General features: G+C 36.2%; 2 protein-coding genes across 4 annotated transcripts; one reads left to right on the top strand and one right to left on the bottom strand.

The window, feature by feature from the left end:
* Positions 1-368: 368 nt before the first annotated feature.
* Positions 369-9,533, bottom strand: LOC104586851 (scopoletin glucosyltransferase-like). Of its 3 annotated transcripts, none has more exons than XM_010244215.2 (2): positions 7,336-9,533; positions 369-593 (listed from the first exon to the last, which is right to left on the bottom strand). In XM_010244215.2, exon 1 carries the CDS (start codon positions 8,999-9,001, stop codon positions 7,463-7,465), a length of 1,539 nt encoding a protein of 512 aa, XP_010242517.1. In that variant the 5' UTR covers positions 9,002-9,533; the 3' UTR covers positions 369-593; positions 7,336-7,462. The 3 variants fall into 3 exon arrangements, with proteins under 3 accessions (XP_010242517.1, XP_088756988.1, XP_088756989.1); XM_088900862.1 differs by having other exon boundaries at positions 369-558; XM_088900863.1 differs by having other exon boundaries at positions 369-553.
* Positions 2,419-2,994, top strand: LOC148801754 (uncharacterized). Its single transcript, XM_088900418.1, has one exon. It carries the CDS (start codon positions 2,419-2,421, stop codon positions 2,992-2,994), a length of 576 nt encoding a protein of 191 aa, XP_088756544.1.
* Positions 9,534-18,268: the final 8,735 nt, after the last annotated feature.

Here is an 18,268-nt window from a genome sequence, read left to right as displayed (position 1 = left end):
TAGGGTAAATTACACAAACCCCCAAGTACTATGGGGTTCGTGACAAAGACCCCTCTAAACTTTTACATTGCAACAAATACCCCCTCTACCATTAAGTGTGGTGATGAAAGGCCTCAAATTACCAAAATATCCCACTAAACTTTGTCTATTTTCTTTTTCTTACCATTCTCTCTTTAAATCTAACTGACCTAAGAATACCTTTAATCGTCAATGGAAAAGGAGAAATTCGGACTATCTCACCAGTGATCGTCACCAGAAAGGAAAGATTCTCCGGCAGCTCGAGCTCTTATACATTATACTAGAACCTGCTTATTTTTGTTGCTGAAAGAAAACAAGTTGCACATGGCTCCATGGAGGAAACACAAGTATATGCAAACTAGGTTTGGCAACTGCAGAAGAACAACGCCTGCCCCACTATTTTCGGTGGGATATTCTGACTGGCCAACAAGGCCAAAAGCTTCTATGCTAACATTCGATTTGTTAGAGAAGTTGCCCAGCTTGCATTGTATAGTAGATGAAGTTGTGCAATTCCAAAAACAGCTTTGTCCACGCTCTTTGCTTGCATCACTCGAAAATATACAGTGTTAATAACCCTATAAATTTTAGAGAGAATAAATATACATACTTGAAATTGAATGAATAAATATACGCTCTTTGCTTGCATCGATCCCTCAGAAATATACAGCTCGTTTCATTTGTGAAGGCACATTCTGAACTTGAGTTGAAAGAGGCAATGGAAGTTGAAATGGATGGGAATCTGGGGTTGTTAAGAAGAGCAAACTTGTTATCTCCTTGGAAAGATATCTACCTTGACGACTTTCTTATTTGTGTTTGTTATGACTCATCTATAGATTTAGAGTTACATTTTTGAAAGGCCTTTATTGAAGACTCTACTTTGAAATCCACATTCCACAGATTGTATGTTGTCCTCATAAATTGTCCAATTTCGGCATTTCCTATGGCTCAGTTTGGAAAGAATACAAATACAAATATGTAGAGTGCAAAATGTAATATTTTGTATTATTTTGTATGTATTTGCACTATACATATTTGTGTTTGTACTCCTTCCAAACTGAGCCTATCTTACTTTATTGTCCTTAGCAAGAATGTCATGAAGCCAGGGGGATTATTGCTGATTTTTTTGTTGTTTGATTGGTAATATTTGGAATTATTTTATAATAATAAATGTTGTTGTGGTTATAAATCTTCCAAATCTTTTGGTGGAGGTTCTCTTGGTTGGGCAAGATGAGTGGCTCGGATCTACTACCCACGAGGCATTACAGGATGTGGGAACAATTTGTGGGTAGTAGATCCGAAGTACAAGACTCAAGAGGACAGGTTGTGGGTAGACCTATTCATGGGCCGGGTAGCCCGACGGCCCGGCCACACCCCGGCCGGGCTTGGTCATATAATTAGGCCCGCGGGCCTGACCTTGGGCTTAACACAGTAAGCCCGACTGTGTTTCAGGCCGGGCTCGGGATTTGTCAAAAAAGCCCGGGCCGAGCCCGGCCCGACCCGATTCAGTATTATATATTTTATAAAATATATAATATGTATTTTATATATTATATAAAATATATAATATGTATTTTATATATTATATAAAATATATAAATAATATAATATTTATTAAAATATATATTTATAATTTAATATATATATATATATATATTTTATTCTTTTCTTTATAATTTCAATCTATCTCTCTCTTTATTCAGCTGTTTCAACATTAATAATAATAATAATAAAGGCTTTTTATGAGGGTCGGGCTCGGGCCCAAATTGTAGGCCCGATGGTCAGGCTAGGCTCGGGCTCGGGCCTTAAAAAAATTTGTTAATACACAGTAAAAGCCCGGCCCGATGGTCAGGCTAGTTGTGGGCTACTGACTCTAAAGATTTGTTTTCTTCTAACCATAGATGTATATGAAATTCATAGGTATTGGAGATACACCACCTCTACGTGTATTATCTCTATCTCCTAGCTCGGCTAGATATCTATCCTTAGGAATCTATCCTTAGGATAACAATTATCCTTTGATCCTTACAATAATTGTTATCCTAATGAGATGTACTCTTCTAGTTGTTATCTCTGTAAACTCTATCAAAGATGGAGTTCCATTTGTTGTAAACCTCTTCTCATTATAAATAAGATCAAGGTCGATGCTCTTCTGGTCATGCCCAATTATTCTTTGAGATCTTCGACTTTATCTTGGTATCAGAGCCTTCTTCGATTCCCATGGCTTCTAGCGGCTTCAGCTCTGAGACTGAACACTCAACAGGTGCCTCCGCCACCAACAACACATCAGGTTCGAATTCAACCCAGTCTGATGGAATACACTATCTTCCCATTAAGCTTATCAATGATAATTACATGCTCTGGAAAGCCTAACTGTTGTTGATCCTCTACACTAACCGGTTGATGGGGTACATAGACGGATCAATTGTTGCACCAGTGCAGTATATACCAGATCCGATCGATGGCAATTGGATGACTCTCAATCTAGCATATTCAGATTGGTTTGAAAGAGAACAACTAGTACTATCTTGGATTATTGCATCTCTCACAGGGAACGTGTTTGCACAAGTAGTAGGACATCGGTCGTCTCGCGATGTTTCGAATGCCCTCGCTAAGTCCTTCGCCAATTATTCATGCTCCATATTGCTTCAGTACAGAAGACAACTTCAGAGTCTCAAGAAAGGAGGTATGATTATTTCTAAATATGTTTGGAAAGCTAGGTCTATAGTTGATAGCCTTTCTACTGTCATTAAACCCATTAACACGAGTGGTTTAACTCTCTACATACTTGCTGGATTAGGAGCTGAATATGAATTTGTTGTGACTGCTATTACTAATAGGTCCAATATAGAGGACCTTGATGTTGATGATTTTTTAGGCATTCTTCTTGGCCATGAGAGCTGGTTAGAACAGAATGCTACTCTTGTCGACTCCACACCCCCTGCAGCTAATATTGCTAATTTTAAGAACAAAAATTAGAACAACTATCAATACACTGCTCCCGGGAACAATCGTGCCAGAGGCAGGGGCGTGATTCTTTAGACAACCGCACAAATAATGGAAGTAGAGGGTGCGGCAATCAAATTGTTTGTCAACTATGCAATAAACTGGGACATGGAGTTGTGAAATGTCATCGGCGTTATGATCTGAATTACAAGAACAAAGAGACAGAACCAGCCACCTACAACAGTAGCACTGCTCCCTCTTAACCATTCGACCCAGCTTGGTATCCAAATAGTGGTGCCACGCATCATATGACACCTGACGTCGATAACCTACAAGTACGGTCTGAGTATAGAGGAACCGATCAAGTTAAAGTGGGGAACGGTTCAAGTTTGGCAATTAAGAATATTGGTTCTTCAGTTACTAGAATTGCTACTCATCAGTTTGCTTTAAAGAATATTTTTCATGTGCCAGAATTACCTAAAAATTTGTTATCTGTTCACAAGTTTGCTCATGATAACAATTTATTTTTTGAGGCAAGTAGTGTCTCAGTTCGGATTACCATATGAAGGTCAACTTAATTTCAGCCCTAATTTAGTATGTGGGTCGTGTCAAATAACTAAGAGTCAAAGATTATATATCCCCCCTTCTTCTATAGTTATTTCCAGTCTGTTAGATTTGGTTTTTTCATATGTATGGGAACCAGCCCCAATTTTATCCAATGCAGAGTTTCGTTATTATGTAATTTTCATTGATGCTTATAGCAAATTTTCTTGGTTGTTTCCGTTGCAACGGAAGTCAGATGTCCTTAATGTATTTTTGTCTTTTAAACGTCATGTTGAAATTTTATTTAATACCAAAATCAATGCCTTGCAATCAATTGGAGTGGAGAATATCGGAAGCTCTTTACTTACTTAGACTCCATCAGCATCATTCACCAGCTTGCATGTCCTCACACACATAAACAAAACATAAGTGTTGAATGGAAACATCGCTACATCATCAAAGCAACTTTGTCTCTACTGGCCTCCTCGTCTCTTCCCTTTTCCTTTTGAGCAGATGCCACTCTTACAATTGTATACTTAATTAATCAGCTTTCGACCAGCACTCTCCGGCACAAATCTCCCTATGAAGTTTTGTTCAGTTCTCCTCCAAATTATCGGTTTCTTAAAATTTTTGGCTGTACTTGCTACCCATTGCTTCAACCATACAATCGGCACAAGTTTGACTATTGCTCTCAACAGTATATCTTCCTTGGCTACAACTACAAACACCAGGGTTATCAGTGTTTGCACCTCACAATTGGGCGAGAATATATCTCACGACATGTTATCTTTGATGAACATCATTTTCCTGGGCTTCCTGCGGTTTCTTCATCAGATCCGGTTCAGCCAACCGGTATTTATTTACAAACCCCCATAACGTCTCCCACTGCTCCCAAGCACCTGCATCCCCAGTTCCCTCATCTTTACCACAAAATGATTCTACTACTAGTTCCGTACCTCCTATAGTCCTAGCGATTCCTCAGCTTCTCCAACTAGTTCCACCTCCCATGATGTTGGACCATGTGGAACCTGTCCTCTTCAGGACATTCTTGATAATACGGCTCTTATCGTACCTCAGCATTCTATAGTTTCTCGCCAACACACTATGGTTACTCAGTCCATGCACGACTCTCTCCCTTCTCATTCTCATCTCACTACCAAGTATCTGTCACCACAATCATTATTGGCTCAATCACAGGATGATACTACAGAACCATCCAGCTATTCCAAAGTAGTAAAATCTGCTCATTGGCATGAGGCTATGACAAAGGAATTCAATGCTCTTGTCACCAACGGTACTTGGAGTCTTATCCCATACTCTTCTCACATGCACATGGTAAGAACCAAATGGGTCTATAAGGTAAAATGGAAGGCCGATGGAACCATTGACAAGTACAAGGCCCGTTTGGTTGCACAGGGTTTCAATCAAATCCCCGAGGTCAACTTTATTGCTACTTTCAACCCAGATGTGAAACCAGTAACCATCCGCACTACCCTTTCTCTTGCGGTCTCCCAATAGTGGTGTATTCATCAAATTGATTTTGACAATGCCTTTCTTAACGGGGAACTTCATGAGGATATATATGTAAAACAACCTAAGGGTTTTAAAGACCCCTCCAAACCAACTAATGTCTGCAAGTTACACAAAGCCCTATACGGGATTTTCCAAGCACCTCGGGCCTGGTACACTCGTCTCACTTGCCAACTAATCCATATGGGTTTTTGGGCTTCTACAACTGATACCTCCTTATTTGTGTACTTCTCCAAAACTGTCACTCTTTATCTGCTCATATATGTGGACGATGTTCTACTTATGGGGAACTCCAAGAATACCACCCACTACTGCATTATGGAGCTCTCTTGTCATTTCTCTCTCAAAGATCTGGGACCTGCCACCTTCGTTCTCAATATTGAGTTCATTCGACATCCTCATGGGGTACTTCTCAGTCAGCGACAGTACATCACCGATCTTCTTCAACGTGCTCACATGGAATCTGCTAAACCCATCTTGTCTCCTATGGCAATTCACCCTAAGCTCTCTCAATACAGTGGTCGTCCTCTTGATGATCCTACAGAGTATAGAAGCATTGTCGGTGCCCTCCAGTATGTGGCCATTACTCATTCAGACATCTCCTTTGTCGTAAGCAAAGCCTCCCAGTTTCTTCAATCTCCAATTGACGAACACTGGACAACAGTGAAACGGATCTTACGTTACCTCAAACACATTGTTATGCTTGGTCTGAACTTATCTCGGGATTCTTCCTCTTCTCTCTCCCTTCATGCATATTATGATACTGATTGGACCGGTTGTCCAGATGATCGAAGATCTACAGGGGGGTTTGGTGTCTATCTAGGTCCCAACTTAGTTGATTGGAGTTCCCGCAAACAAGCTAAAGTTGCTCACTCTAGCATAGAGTCTGAATTTCGTGCTTGTGCCATCACAGCTACTGAAGTTCTTTGGATTACATCTCTCCTTCGAGATCTTGGTGTCACTCTTTCCAAGGCTCCTATTACTTGGTGTGGTAACATTGGTGCTACCTATCTTGCTGCCAACCCCATCTTTTGTGCTCGCACTCGACATGTCGAGGTTGACTTTCACTTTCTTTGGGATCTTGTTTTTGCACGTAGGTTGAGTGTTCGGTTTATCTCCTCCAACAATCAGATTGTTGACATTCTCACCAAACCTCTCGCTAGTAATCAATTATGTTTCTTAAGAGACAAACTCCATGTTCTTGATGAGCATGGAGCTTGAGGTGGTGTATTGGAGATACACCACCTCCATGTGTATTATCTCTATCTCCTAGCTCAGCCAGATATCTATCCTTAGGAATCTATCCTTAGGATAACAATTACCCTTTAATCCTTAGGATAATTGTTATCCTAATGAGATGTACTCTCCTAATTGTTATCTTTGTAAAACTCTATTAAAGATGGAGTTCCATTTGTTGTAAACCTCTTCTCATTATAAATAAGATCAATGCCGATGCTCTTCTAATCATGCCCAATTATTCTTTGAGGTCTTCGACTCTATATATAGGGAAAATGTGTGCAAAGTTTTTGTTTGCAGGAAATCTCCATCATGGGTTTAAAGCCAAATAACCTGAAATACAAGATGCTCCAATGAAATAAAAACCAACTTTGTTGTATGGTAGAACTTGTTCTGAATGTTGATATGCTTTATCCCTGCCGTGACCAATGTGATCTTTTAAGGCTATTTTGAAAACAACAATATGAATCTTCTCACTTGGGTTCATAAAGAGTACGTTGTATTTGAAATCATTGTTGTTTCTATCTGAAAGAGGCAAAATCTACAAGTAGCCTCACATTACTATAAGCAACCTCAAATAACAGTTTGTATGTCTAGTGATGGCAATGGGGCAGATTCGGGGAGGGCTTTGTAAATTCTAGTCCCTACCCATTTCTTTAAATCTCTAAACATGTACCCACTCCAAAACTCGTAGCAAGTTGGATTTTGAGAATCCAAACCCACCCTGCATATGAAAGTGCAAAACCCTCCCCGACCATACCCTCCCACATTTAAGTATAGGGGTGGATTGGATTTAAAACCTACATCTAATTTTCTATTATTTATTGTCATATATAAGCGATAAATAAGCAAAACAACACAAATAAACATCAAGATTTCTAATTATTTGATTAAGACATATAAAAAATACATAAACTATCAATTATCATTCACATAAATTTCAAAATATTATTAAATTCAAAATCCATCATTTATGTATTGATGAAATGTATTAGTATCAAAGATGGCCTAAATCAGTTTTTTTAGAAAGAAAAGGGTAAAAAATCGGAATGGACAATACACTACCTTCCTTTCGTCATAATCCCACTATTGCCTGCCTATCCAGAGTTTCAGATTTCATTATTTCAGACACGAATAATACATGATCATATTCCATAATAATATGCACGTGGAAGAGGATAGGGTTGTCATTTCATTTATCCCCACAAGTTTTGTTGATGAAGTCCCTGCAAGCATCCAAAAAAGCCAGAGAGCTGGCCGGGAAGCCATGATCAAATGTGGCTCGAAGCGAAGCTGCCCGTTTTCTGGTCTCCTCATCAGCCAATAACCTCTTGATCCCACGCAAGATTTCGTCCTTCTTAACCGGCTCGGTCCGGCTCTCGGTTTGGACCATCAACCCGACCTTCAGATGGCTCACCACCAACTTTGCATTATAGATCTGATCACCGCGTATCGGCCATGCTAGCAACGGCACTCCTCGCCCCATTGCTTCCACTGTTGAGTTCCAGCCACAATGCGAGATGAATCCAGCCGTTGATGTGTGGCTCAGGATAAGAAGCTGTGGTGCCCACCCACGTATTATCAATCCCCTCCCTCCTACTCGGCTGGCTAAGGCATCTGGAAAGAAACTTTCACCTCCGTGTAGGTGTAGATGAGATTGGCCGGGTGGACCGGGAGGGCCTGCGGCTGGACCGGGTGGACCTGGAGGGCCTCCAGGTGGACCGGGTCGGCCTGAATTTGATTGGACAACCCAAATGAAAGGCTGCTTCGATTCGTCTAAGGCGTCGGCCAGCTGAGAGAGCTCCTCCGCGGAGGGACACACTTCAGAACCAAAAGATACGTATATCACCGAGCGACGTGGCTTCGAATCTAACCATTCACTGACTTCATCCTCCGTAACGTTGGATTCGCGTTTAGTGCGGGTGTCGCGATCGTGAACAATTGCGTCAGCAGAACGCCAGTACTGTTCCGGCAAAAGCGGGCCCACTCCCCAGACCGGCTTCCCGACCTCCCTAGCAACGTAGTCGATAAACGGACGTTCTAGATCATCACACGTGTTGATCAACAACGCGATGGACCCTTCTGTCTCACCAACCCACGGTGGTTTATGGCCGGGTTTAGGTACTGGACCGGGAGGTGGAGGGGAGCCTCCGCCACCACCACCGCCGGGTGGAGGACGGTGAGCAGGAGGCGGCGGATCCTTGTGTGACATATCGGAGAACGTCAGGCGCATGTCTTCCGGTAAGCCAGGAAGCTCAAGAGTCTCCCCGGGAGCAAGATCCTTGGGCTGGAGCTTCCACAGGGCGTATTCCATGGCGGCGGAGCAAGCTCCGGAGGTGAAGAAACTAACGACGGGGATCTTGAATTTTCCGAAGGTATCACGGGTCCAGCTCATCATAACGTCAACTACTGCACAGATAGGCATCGAAGGGCCGTCGGATAGACGGGCGAGGAAATCAGATAAGGGTTGGGCCATGTGGTGGTCGGGGTGGTGGTGGTGGTGGTGTCGATCGGAATCCGGCAACGGCAAGGGAGAGGGGGCAACTGCAGGGAGTTCGGCAACTTGGATAAGAGAGTGGTGGCGAAGAGAGGCAGAGATGGAAGAGGAGAGAGAAGAGGTGACGATGAGGGTAATCTTGTAATTACGGGAAGAAAGGAGCTTGCAAAGCTCCGAGAAGGGGAATAGGTGGCCTTGTCCATGGAAGGGAACCAACAAAATGTGTGCTGACATTTTTTGCTTCTTTCTCTCTGCCGATCAACTCGATGATATCACTTGCCACGCTGAAGGCCCGAAGCTGGTTATATACTTGAAGTAACAAGAGAGAGAGAGAGAAAGAGAGAGAGAAAGCTTAGGAGTTAAGAAAAAGTGGGGAAGACTAACAGAGAGGATTGACGATTTGTTTGAGTTTTGACTGTTAGATTATTGTTTTACTCGTCGGAGGAGGAAGTGAAGATGAAGCTCGAGACTTCTTGGGGTGTCATGTCAATCATATTTGGCTTTTGGTCCGAACATCACCGACCACGACCGACATAACTTCATCCTTTGTACGACTCCGGATATCTTTGCCCGCGAGAAATCTGTCCACGACTATCCACGATACACTATCCCACGAATTGGGAACATCTCTCCTTCCTATTATGCAGAGGAGATGTTCTGCATCTGTGGCTGTGATAAAGGTGGGCAGAGCTCTCGCGGGCTGTACCGCCCTCCCCTACGATATTTTGGGGATCAGCCTCGCAGCTTGAGGTTGCCCGGCTTATGTCGAGCGATGCCATGCCACTAGGCAGGTTGATTTATAGATTCAGTCTTGGGTTGATTTAAAAATTTGAAAAAGAAAATTTAAAAATTTTTATTTTATATGAATTTTGATGTATATAATTGTTTATTCTATTAATATATTATTTACTATATATTATATATATTATTTATATGAATATATATATATAATATATAACTATAAATATATATGGGTCAAGCCGCCGGTTGGGCTGGGCCAGCACACAAGCCGCCGGTAGTCATGCCAGCCCATGGACCTGAAACCCTTGGCCCAGCACGGCTCGCATGCCATCGTATTGGGCCGTGAGAGGCACGACCCGTCTTACACCTCTAGGGGTTAGGATTGTTAGACAGTTTTGTATGCCCTTAGCTTCAATCATTTTGATGTACTTTTGTTATTTAGTGGAAATAAATAAAGTGCATGTTTGATTCATGTTGTTTGGTTTAATTCTGTGTAAAACCCTAAAACTGGACATTTGTAGAGACTCATGTTAGTTTTAAATGTTCAAAGCCGCTGGATAAGTCTGGGGAGATTTATCCTGCCAAGGCTGATACTGGTGTGCCACCAAGTGTTGGGATGGCCTGTCTCAGCCATCAGGGTAAGACCCGAGGCACATACAGCATGGGATTACTTGAATCCTTGAACCAGACCAGATTTCCAGTCTTGCCCTGGACCTTGGAGATAGATGGGCAAAACTGGAAAGTTACACCTGACCCCTAGACTCGATTATGACACTTCACTAGATGTTGGATCAGGCTGCCTTTGATATGCCAATCAGTGAGATCCTTAGTGGGGATCAAAACCTGGGTATGTTGGGGCAGTTTGAGAATTCATCTGAGTGGGTGGTCATAGTGACAGAATCAGCCACTTTGTCGGACAAAGGGCAATGATCGGGAATGCACTCTCTCTGATGGAAACCAAACTGCCGGCAGTTGATTTCAATCGTTGGAATTTTGTTTTTGCAAAATTAATATATTTACATATATATGTACGGTTTCAAAATGTTTGCAAATGGTTTTAATTCCCGGGATCCATGTGAGAGGAGAGTGCGGCACTGTTCCTTGCAGCCGAGGGAGAGGTCCTCTCTTGTCGGGCAGTGCTTGATCATTAAGGGCTGAGAGGTTAAGTGTAAGACCATTTAGGATAATACCTGATGGGCTAATCTTGCACCTGCCCACAGTCCCTGGGTTTTTATAAGATGGCTTGGCCCAGGGACCACTTAATGTAAGTGTTGGGCCCATAGGGTTCATACGATGGACTCAAGGGGTTCATTGAGATTTTCAGTGAATTTGGCTGGGCCTTGTATTAAAGGCTGGGCCGAACCCATGTGGCTGGTGTGTAGATCAATGCTTGGGTCCCACGCCATACAAAGAAGCCCAACTGGGCAGCAGATTGGAAACTAATTAAACACTGAATACTTAATGGGCCAAAAGCCCATTTCGAAGTGGGCTGATATGATCACCCATCAATGGGGCGAATTTGAGATAGAAGTTAGCAAAAAGGATTGGGCTCTTAGCCTTATCCACTCTTAGAGACCAAATTCAAATCAGATTTGAATCTGGTAACCTCCTGATAAGATCAGGAGTAAGCTAACTCTATCTGGGAAAGGGATTAAGATTATCCCCTATCCAAATACTGATTTGGATTGGGATAACTCCTAATTAGGAGATTTCTTAATCAAGAAGAAAAGAGAGGAGATTTCGAATGAACCAAAGAGAGGGAAATCAGATTTCGATCCAAGAGGTTCTGGTAAGCAAGAAAGGTTCCTGCGAATTGAAATTAGATCTCATTCTCTCCAGAAAAGAAAACAGTTCAGCCTTTTCGTTTCTGGAAATCTCCTCCTGCCGCCGCCATCTGCATTGTTGCAAGATTTGATCTTTGCAGAAAGGAAAGTCAAGAAACCAGTTCTTGACATCAGTCTTGCAAGAAAGACTGAAAGAATTCAGTGTTTAGTACACCCAGGGGATTCTTGTGAAGGATCCAATGTGTAGGACGCACCCTGCTGGTTCTGTTCCATCCACAGCTGTGTCATCTTCAGCAGGGACAGATCTTGGAGCTTTCTTTGGGCGTGAACACCAACTTTGGGAGATACTGCTTCTCCGGATCAGGTATAATCCTCCCATTTATCTTTTGGTACAGATCTGGTTTGATTAGGGTTCAAGTAGATCCTTGAATATTGTATTCTAAATTCAGGGAATATGATTCCCAGTTGGGAGAAGGTAGGAAATTTTTGAAATTCGCCCCACCCATTCCGCAACCTTTATGGCGTCCATTAGATGGATCCTACCATTCTTTCAATGGTATCAGAGCCACAGGTTCGAATCTTGAACCAAAAGAAAATCAGATCTGACCCTGCGCAGATGGATAGAAGGTGTTCTTTCAAGATTGCGCAGATTGTCTTCTTTTTTTCAAGAAACTGTTTCTTGTTAAGGGCGATTGATCTGAAATTAATTTCTATTAAATCCAAAATTTATTTGGAATTGTTCTTTATTTATTTTGATTTAATGGACTGTTCAAACCTGGAGATCGCAGTGCAGTTTTAGCGCAGATGGTCTGCGCACCCTTTTTTCTTTTCTATTTATTTATTTCATTCAATTCGGTCTGTAAATAATTTTTTTTTATTTTAGACTGAATGTATAGGATTTGATCAAGAATGTAATTAATAGAAATAGGATTTCTGTTATTTTTCTTGATTAAAGAAGATGGAAGAAGATGGCGGCGCTGGAGATTTGCAGATGGAGAAATCGTTTTCTGCGATTTGCAGTTTATGAAACTGCAACCCTTGTGATTAACCTCTGTTTTGCAGGTGGTGCGAACAGTCCATAATTGTTTTGTGTTTGCTAAAAATCAAAACTATTAATTTCAGATCATTCAATAATTAATTCTTGAATTGAAAATCAGTTTTGGACCATTTCGGACTAGATTGGACCAAAACTGTTTGGACCGAATCTGGGTTTCGAAAGGGGCTGTTCTCAGTCCAATTGTCTCACACTTTTGTTCCAAATCTGATGTTCAATTACAGGGATTAATTCGGCCCACCTGTAAAGCCCAGTTTTAAAGGGTTAAAACTGCAAAAGCCCATTATTGTGAGATAAGCTGTATGGGCCGAACTGCTATCTGCGATTCAGCCCATACACCTAGTGGACATTAATCGTTAATGACTTGGTTTTTTAAATGGGCCGTTGAATGGGCTTTACAGCAATTAATTGATTGGATCAATTCCTCCTTTACATGTGATGTTTGGATGTTTGATGTGCTGCGACCACGGGCCATAAGTACTTGGCCCGTGATCACTTAGATGTTTATAACTTAAGTAATAATGAATTCACCCTACTAATTACAAAGAACATAACCTATTCTGGCAAATTGACTAATAAAAGTTCTATTAAAATTTATCAAATAAGCTTGTGGTAATGAAATCTTTTCATAAGAAATAAATGGGGATAGAGAATAGGAAATAGTTGTCATGATGCACATGTGAGTGTATGAAATGCAGTCCCATATTAGAAAGAAATGAGAGGTGTCAGTGACTTATATACAAAGATTGATTTAAAATATAATAATTTAATCTTTTAAGTTAAAAGTGATTTAAGCTTTTAGATTAAAAGTGGTGTCCAACTCTTGTGTTCTAATCATATGCATGTGTACAAGCTCCCTATTTTTGGCGACTTTTGATATACAATAGTATTAGAATTGAAAGTTCAGTTAAATATAAATATTAACCAATGCACATAGTAACTTTCATGGCTTTACTAGTAGGAAATTTCCAATGATAACTCAACTCATATGAATGTATTCTTATAATTAACTGTCTTATAGTAAAATATTCTTTGTTGATGCACATAAAGCTTGGCAATATGAAAATAATTTTCATTCAAAAAGTACAAGTAACTTATATGAGATACACATATGAGTGTATGAAATATATTCACAAATTAGAAAAAAATGAGAGGTATAAATAATTTATATACAATTATTGGTCCACAATCTAATAGCTTAAGCTTTTGAATTAAAGGTAGTTTTTAGTTCTTGTGTATAAATTATACATGCATATACGAGTTCTTCGATTTAATATAACAATAATCATATTAGTAAAAGAGTTTTCTTCTATGATAATTCGAGAAAAATCAATTACTTTAAGTATTAATAATCCCAACAATAAGATAAGGTTCAAAAGGTTTATCAAAGAAGGTAGTTGCATACGTTACTTTTCAAATATTCCAATAAAGCAAAACAATAAATAATAAAATATAATGAGATTGAATAGCATATACAATTAAATATTTTATTATTGTATTTTAAAATAATAAAATATAATGAAGTTTATCAGAGAAACAACTACACACCTTGCTTTATAATAGCAGAGCATTAGAAGTATAAATACTCTAAAGATTCTTCATAATTACTATATAAAACATACATATAATCAATCCTTATATGTCTTTTATAAAGAGCAACTCTTCTTGACAAATTTTCATAACTTTATAATTATTACCCGTAAAACTTTATAAATAAGAACTTGAATATGTGGAAAGTGATAGTTATTATTGAAATTATAAAAAGTTGAAAAAATGGTATTATAAGAAATTGTTAATATTTACTTAATATCCCATTGTTATCTTTTTTTAATCCTACATTATCAACATTCCCTTAATATTTAAATATTTAAATATTTAAATATTTAGAAATAAATTCGGTATTATATTGAAATGTTACATTTCTAACAGTTCAACTACAATATATTCACTATTATTAGTTGTACATAAAATCCATATCTCAACCAATTACATTAAATTTTGCATAGTTGTCATTGGTTCATATTTTATAAAATTTATTTTCATGTTTAATAATGTGTATTTACCATTACATTTAATCAATTATGTTTTTTATTGCAAAATGTAACCAATGCATCATTAATATTGTCTTTTTCTAAACATAAGAAAATAATTATAATAAGTAACTACATTCTCAAACTTTATAAAGAGAAATTTAGATATGTAAAAGTAATTCATTATTGTTGAAAAAAGTGTATTTGGTTGACAAAATAGTGTTATAAGAGATGATTAATATTTCTTTAATATCTCATTGTTATTTTCTTTTTTTTTAATTTATTATTAAGAACTAATTTAACCACATTTATATAATATATGTACAATATGAGAATGTAAAAGAATGTAAAAACATTATTTTTAAATTTCAAAATATTCTTTGAGATACAAAGATATATTTTTATAAATGTCAAATTATATAAAAGGTTTAAGTATTTGTCAAAAAACATAAATTTGAATTAAATAATTTTCTTTTAATATATATATTTTCTAATGTTTTACCATAGTGATTGAATTTTTAAATTTTAAAATGTTTGAAAATATATATATGCATTATACAATAACGATGTGTTTTTTAAGAGTTTAACTATGATGTATTTATTAATATTGGTCACACGTTAAATCTGAATCTTAACCAATCACATTAAAGTTTGTTTAGTTTTCATTTGTTCACATTTAATAAAATATAATTTCATATTTAATAACGTATATTTACGATCACATTCAATCAATCATGTATTTGGTTGCACAATGCAATAAATGCATTAATATTAATTTTGTCATTTTTTAAATATTAGAAAGAATTATAATAAACAATTATGCCTCAAATTATTAACTTATTAGCTTGGTGTTAATGGTGGTATAACATTTATTGAGTTTCAAATATAATGAAACCATTTTATATTTTACATATTAGAACAATATTAAAAAACTAAATTATAAAATTTTACATGCTATATTATATAATATAGTATACTTATATCATATTATAATATATAGAACTTCAATGTATACTTATATCATATATAAAACTTCTATGGACAATTGTAAAATTATCAAATGTCAATATTATCTAATTATTTTTTTATTAGATTTTTTGAAATGTGGTTGGTTTATTAAATTAGGAGATTTATTTAGATGCTTAATTAAGTGATAAATGAAAATTTTAAAGTTCAAAGCAATTTAGTTTGGTGCAAAGTTTGAAAATCTTGTCATGCATTAAGGCATATCAAATATATTGTATTATAATGGTCTTATCCTAATATGAAAAATAATAGATATTTTTAAAGTTTGATGTAACTAGTAGTAAGATTTATAAAATCCAATCCTTATAAAATTTTGAAAAAAAATTAAAAAAAATAAGAATCACAAAATGCAAAGTATTGATACACCCATTCTGGCATATTAATGTGTATCAATATTTTGAACTTTGGTTCAGTGCTGTTAAAATAATCAAAGTCTCATGCTGATTATAGTGATAGTTTGGGAAATAAATTGTCTTATTGCATAATTTATTATCTATGAGAAAATATAAAATGAAAAATCAATAAGTTTATAAATAATTTTGATATAACCTTTGATAATTATCTTTTTTTAATGTAAATAATTAAGATATGGAAAAGAAAGTTAGAGAAAATATGAATGTGGTGGAAAATGAAAAAACAAATGAATCAAAACTTCGTGTTGATGGTTATTTTGACATGAAACTAAGATAATAATTAACATTATTTAACAAGATTGGATCCAAAAATTGCCTTCTCAAAATAAATTATTAATGATCATTATTAATAAATCCACAATTTTAAAGATCTTTCATCTTATTTGGAAATAAGATTACTTAAATGCAATACTTGTTCAACAAGTTGTGGGACCAATGATAACATACTATACTAGGTTATTAATAAGGTGTTGTTAGAGTTAAAGTGTACATTGAAAGCCATTCCAATTACAATGTAGATAAATATTTCAAAACCATGTGCTATATAGATTGACTAATCATATTATTTAATCTCACAAAAATATTATATAATCAATATGTTATATTGATTGACTCATTATTATGTATTGATTAATACTGTATTATGCATTAATTGATATTTGATTTTAGTACTTAATTGGTAAATTTTTAATTGTTTTGATTAATTATATATATAATGCATTAATTGCTAATTGATTGAAATACTTTGCATGTCCTATGTGATTAAAATAGAAGCAATTTCTCATCCATCAAACTAATTGCATATAGAATATGATTGAAAGTAAATCATTCACCATAATGGTTGATAAGTCAATTACATACAAAAATAACAATTAAGGCTTCCATTGACAAATATATCACTTTCTCAACTCTTTACCTTTGTCATTCACTTTTCTTGATCAAGATTATGCATGACTGTAGCTATTCTATAGATTAGATCATTTTATCTTTTTGTTATCATTTGCTTAATTAGCAATCCATCAATCTTAATCACCTAATTACAATCACTAAATCTTTGTTAAGTGCAACTAAATTTTTAATGATTGGCTTTTATCGTACTAGCATTTAAAAACAACAATCGAGACATTCTCATTGTTAGGAGTATAAATTAATTGAATTTAAATGGAATTAGTCAATATTCTAATTTGAATTTGATTAAAAATTTTGATATCCAAATCCAATTCTATATTTAATAGATATTGAATATTAATATTCAAATTTGAATTCAACCAGACATTCAAATATTCAATTTGTTTTGAATTCAATAGATTAATTCTTTTAAGTAATTAATAGATATTGTTTATATAAAGTATATAAATTATTTATATAATTTAAATATTGGATATATGAATTACTTAAAATATTTAAATATTTTTTTATATTATATATATGAATTATATAACCCATCAAATTTTGGATATTTAATGAATTGAATTAGGTCATATTTGAATTCAACTGATTAAAATATTTGTATTATCCAAATTTGATTCAATTATCTCGAATGTTAAATTTGAAATCATATTTTCAAATACCGTTGGTATCTCTACCCACTCTAAACGTTGATGTATGATTTCAGATTTTCAGGTTGAATGAAATGGTAATTTATGTGTCATAGAGCAGTGCAATTTTTACATAGTATAATTTCTTTCTCTTATGATTTTTGTTTGTAAATCATGCAAATATTGTCGTCATTGTTTTCTAGCTAGACATTGTTGCAAGAATCTTGATTTAAATGTGGAAAAGATTATAAATAATATAAGAATAGGTAATGCAACATGATATTTTTCACCATAGAATGTAAGACAAATTATTACCACATCACCCTCAAGCATTGTGAGCAGTAATGCCTATTAAGGAGAACGTCAATTCAGTATTTTATCTCTTAGCCCCTTCTTGATTTTCAATACATGATTGTTTCTTAGGTTACAAACATAAATGACTCTAATCAAACAACTTTTTAGGGGGTATTGGACAACAAGATTGGTTTTATTTTTTATTTTTAAACAAAAACAACTATATGCCAACAAAAACATACAAATTTGTTGATGTGATAGTTATTTTTGTTTTTTGAAAACTAAATCAACAATGTTGTCGGACGCCCCCTTAATTGTTATATTTGCAATGCTTATGTGGCATTGATCTATTATTGTTTTCTACTCAAAGTGACTACAATTGTCAAGCATGCCCTAAATGAACCCATGCATTCACTAGCATACATAATTTCCTAAGATAATCATCATTATTTTTCAGTTTTTTCTTTTTTTTTATGATCTTTTAATCCTTACAATTTTCATTCGCTTATTAAATGTGATATCAATTTTTTGTTGTTGTTGGTGTTCTAGGTTTAGTTCTTTGTCTTCAAAGAGGTTTTCTCATTATAAGATTTGTTTTTTTTTTATATTCTAAATTCCTTT

The sequence above is a fragment of the Nelumbo nucifera genome, chromosome 3, assembly GCF_055504915.1.
Source record: "Nelumbo nucifera cultivar China Antique chromosome 3, China Antique-T2T, whole genome shotgun sequence".
Lineage (NCBI taxonomy): Eukaryota > Viridiplantae > Streptophyta > Magnoliopsida > Proteales > Nelumbonaceae > Nelumbo > Nelumbo nucifera.
This window is presented reverse-complemented; position numbering and strand designations above follow the sequence as displayed.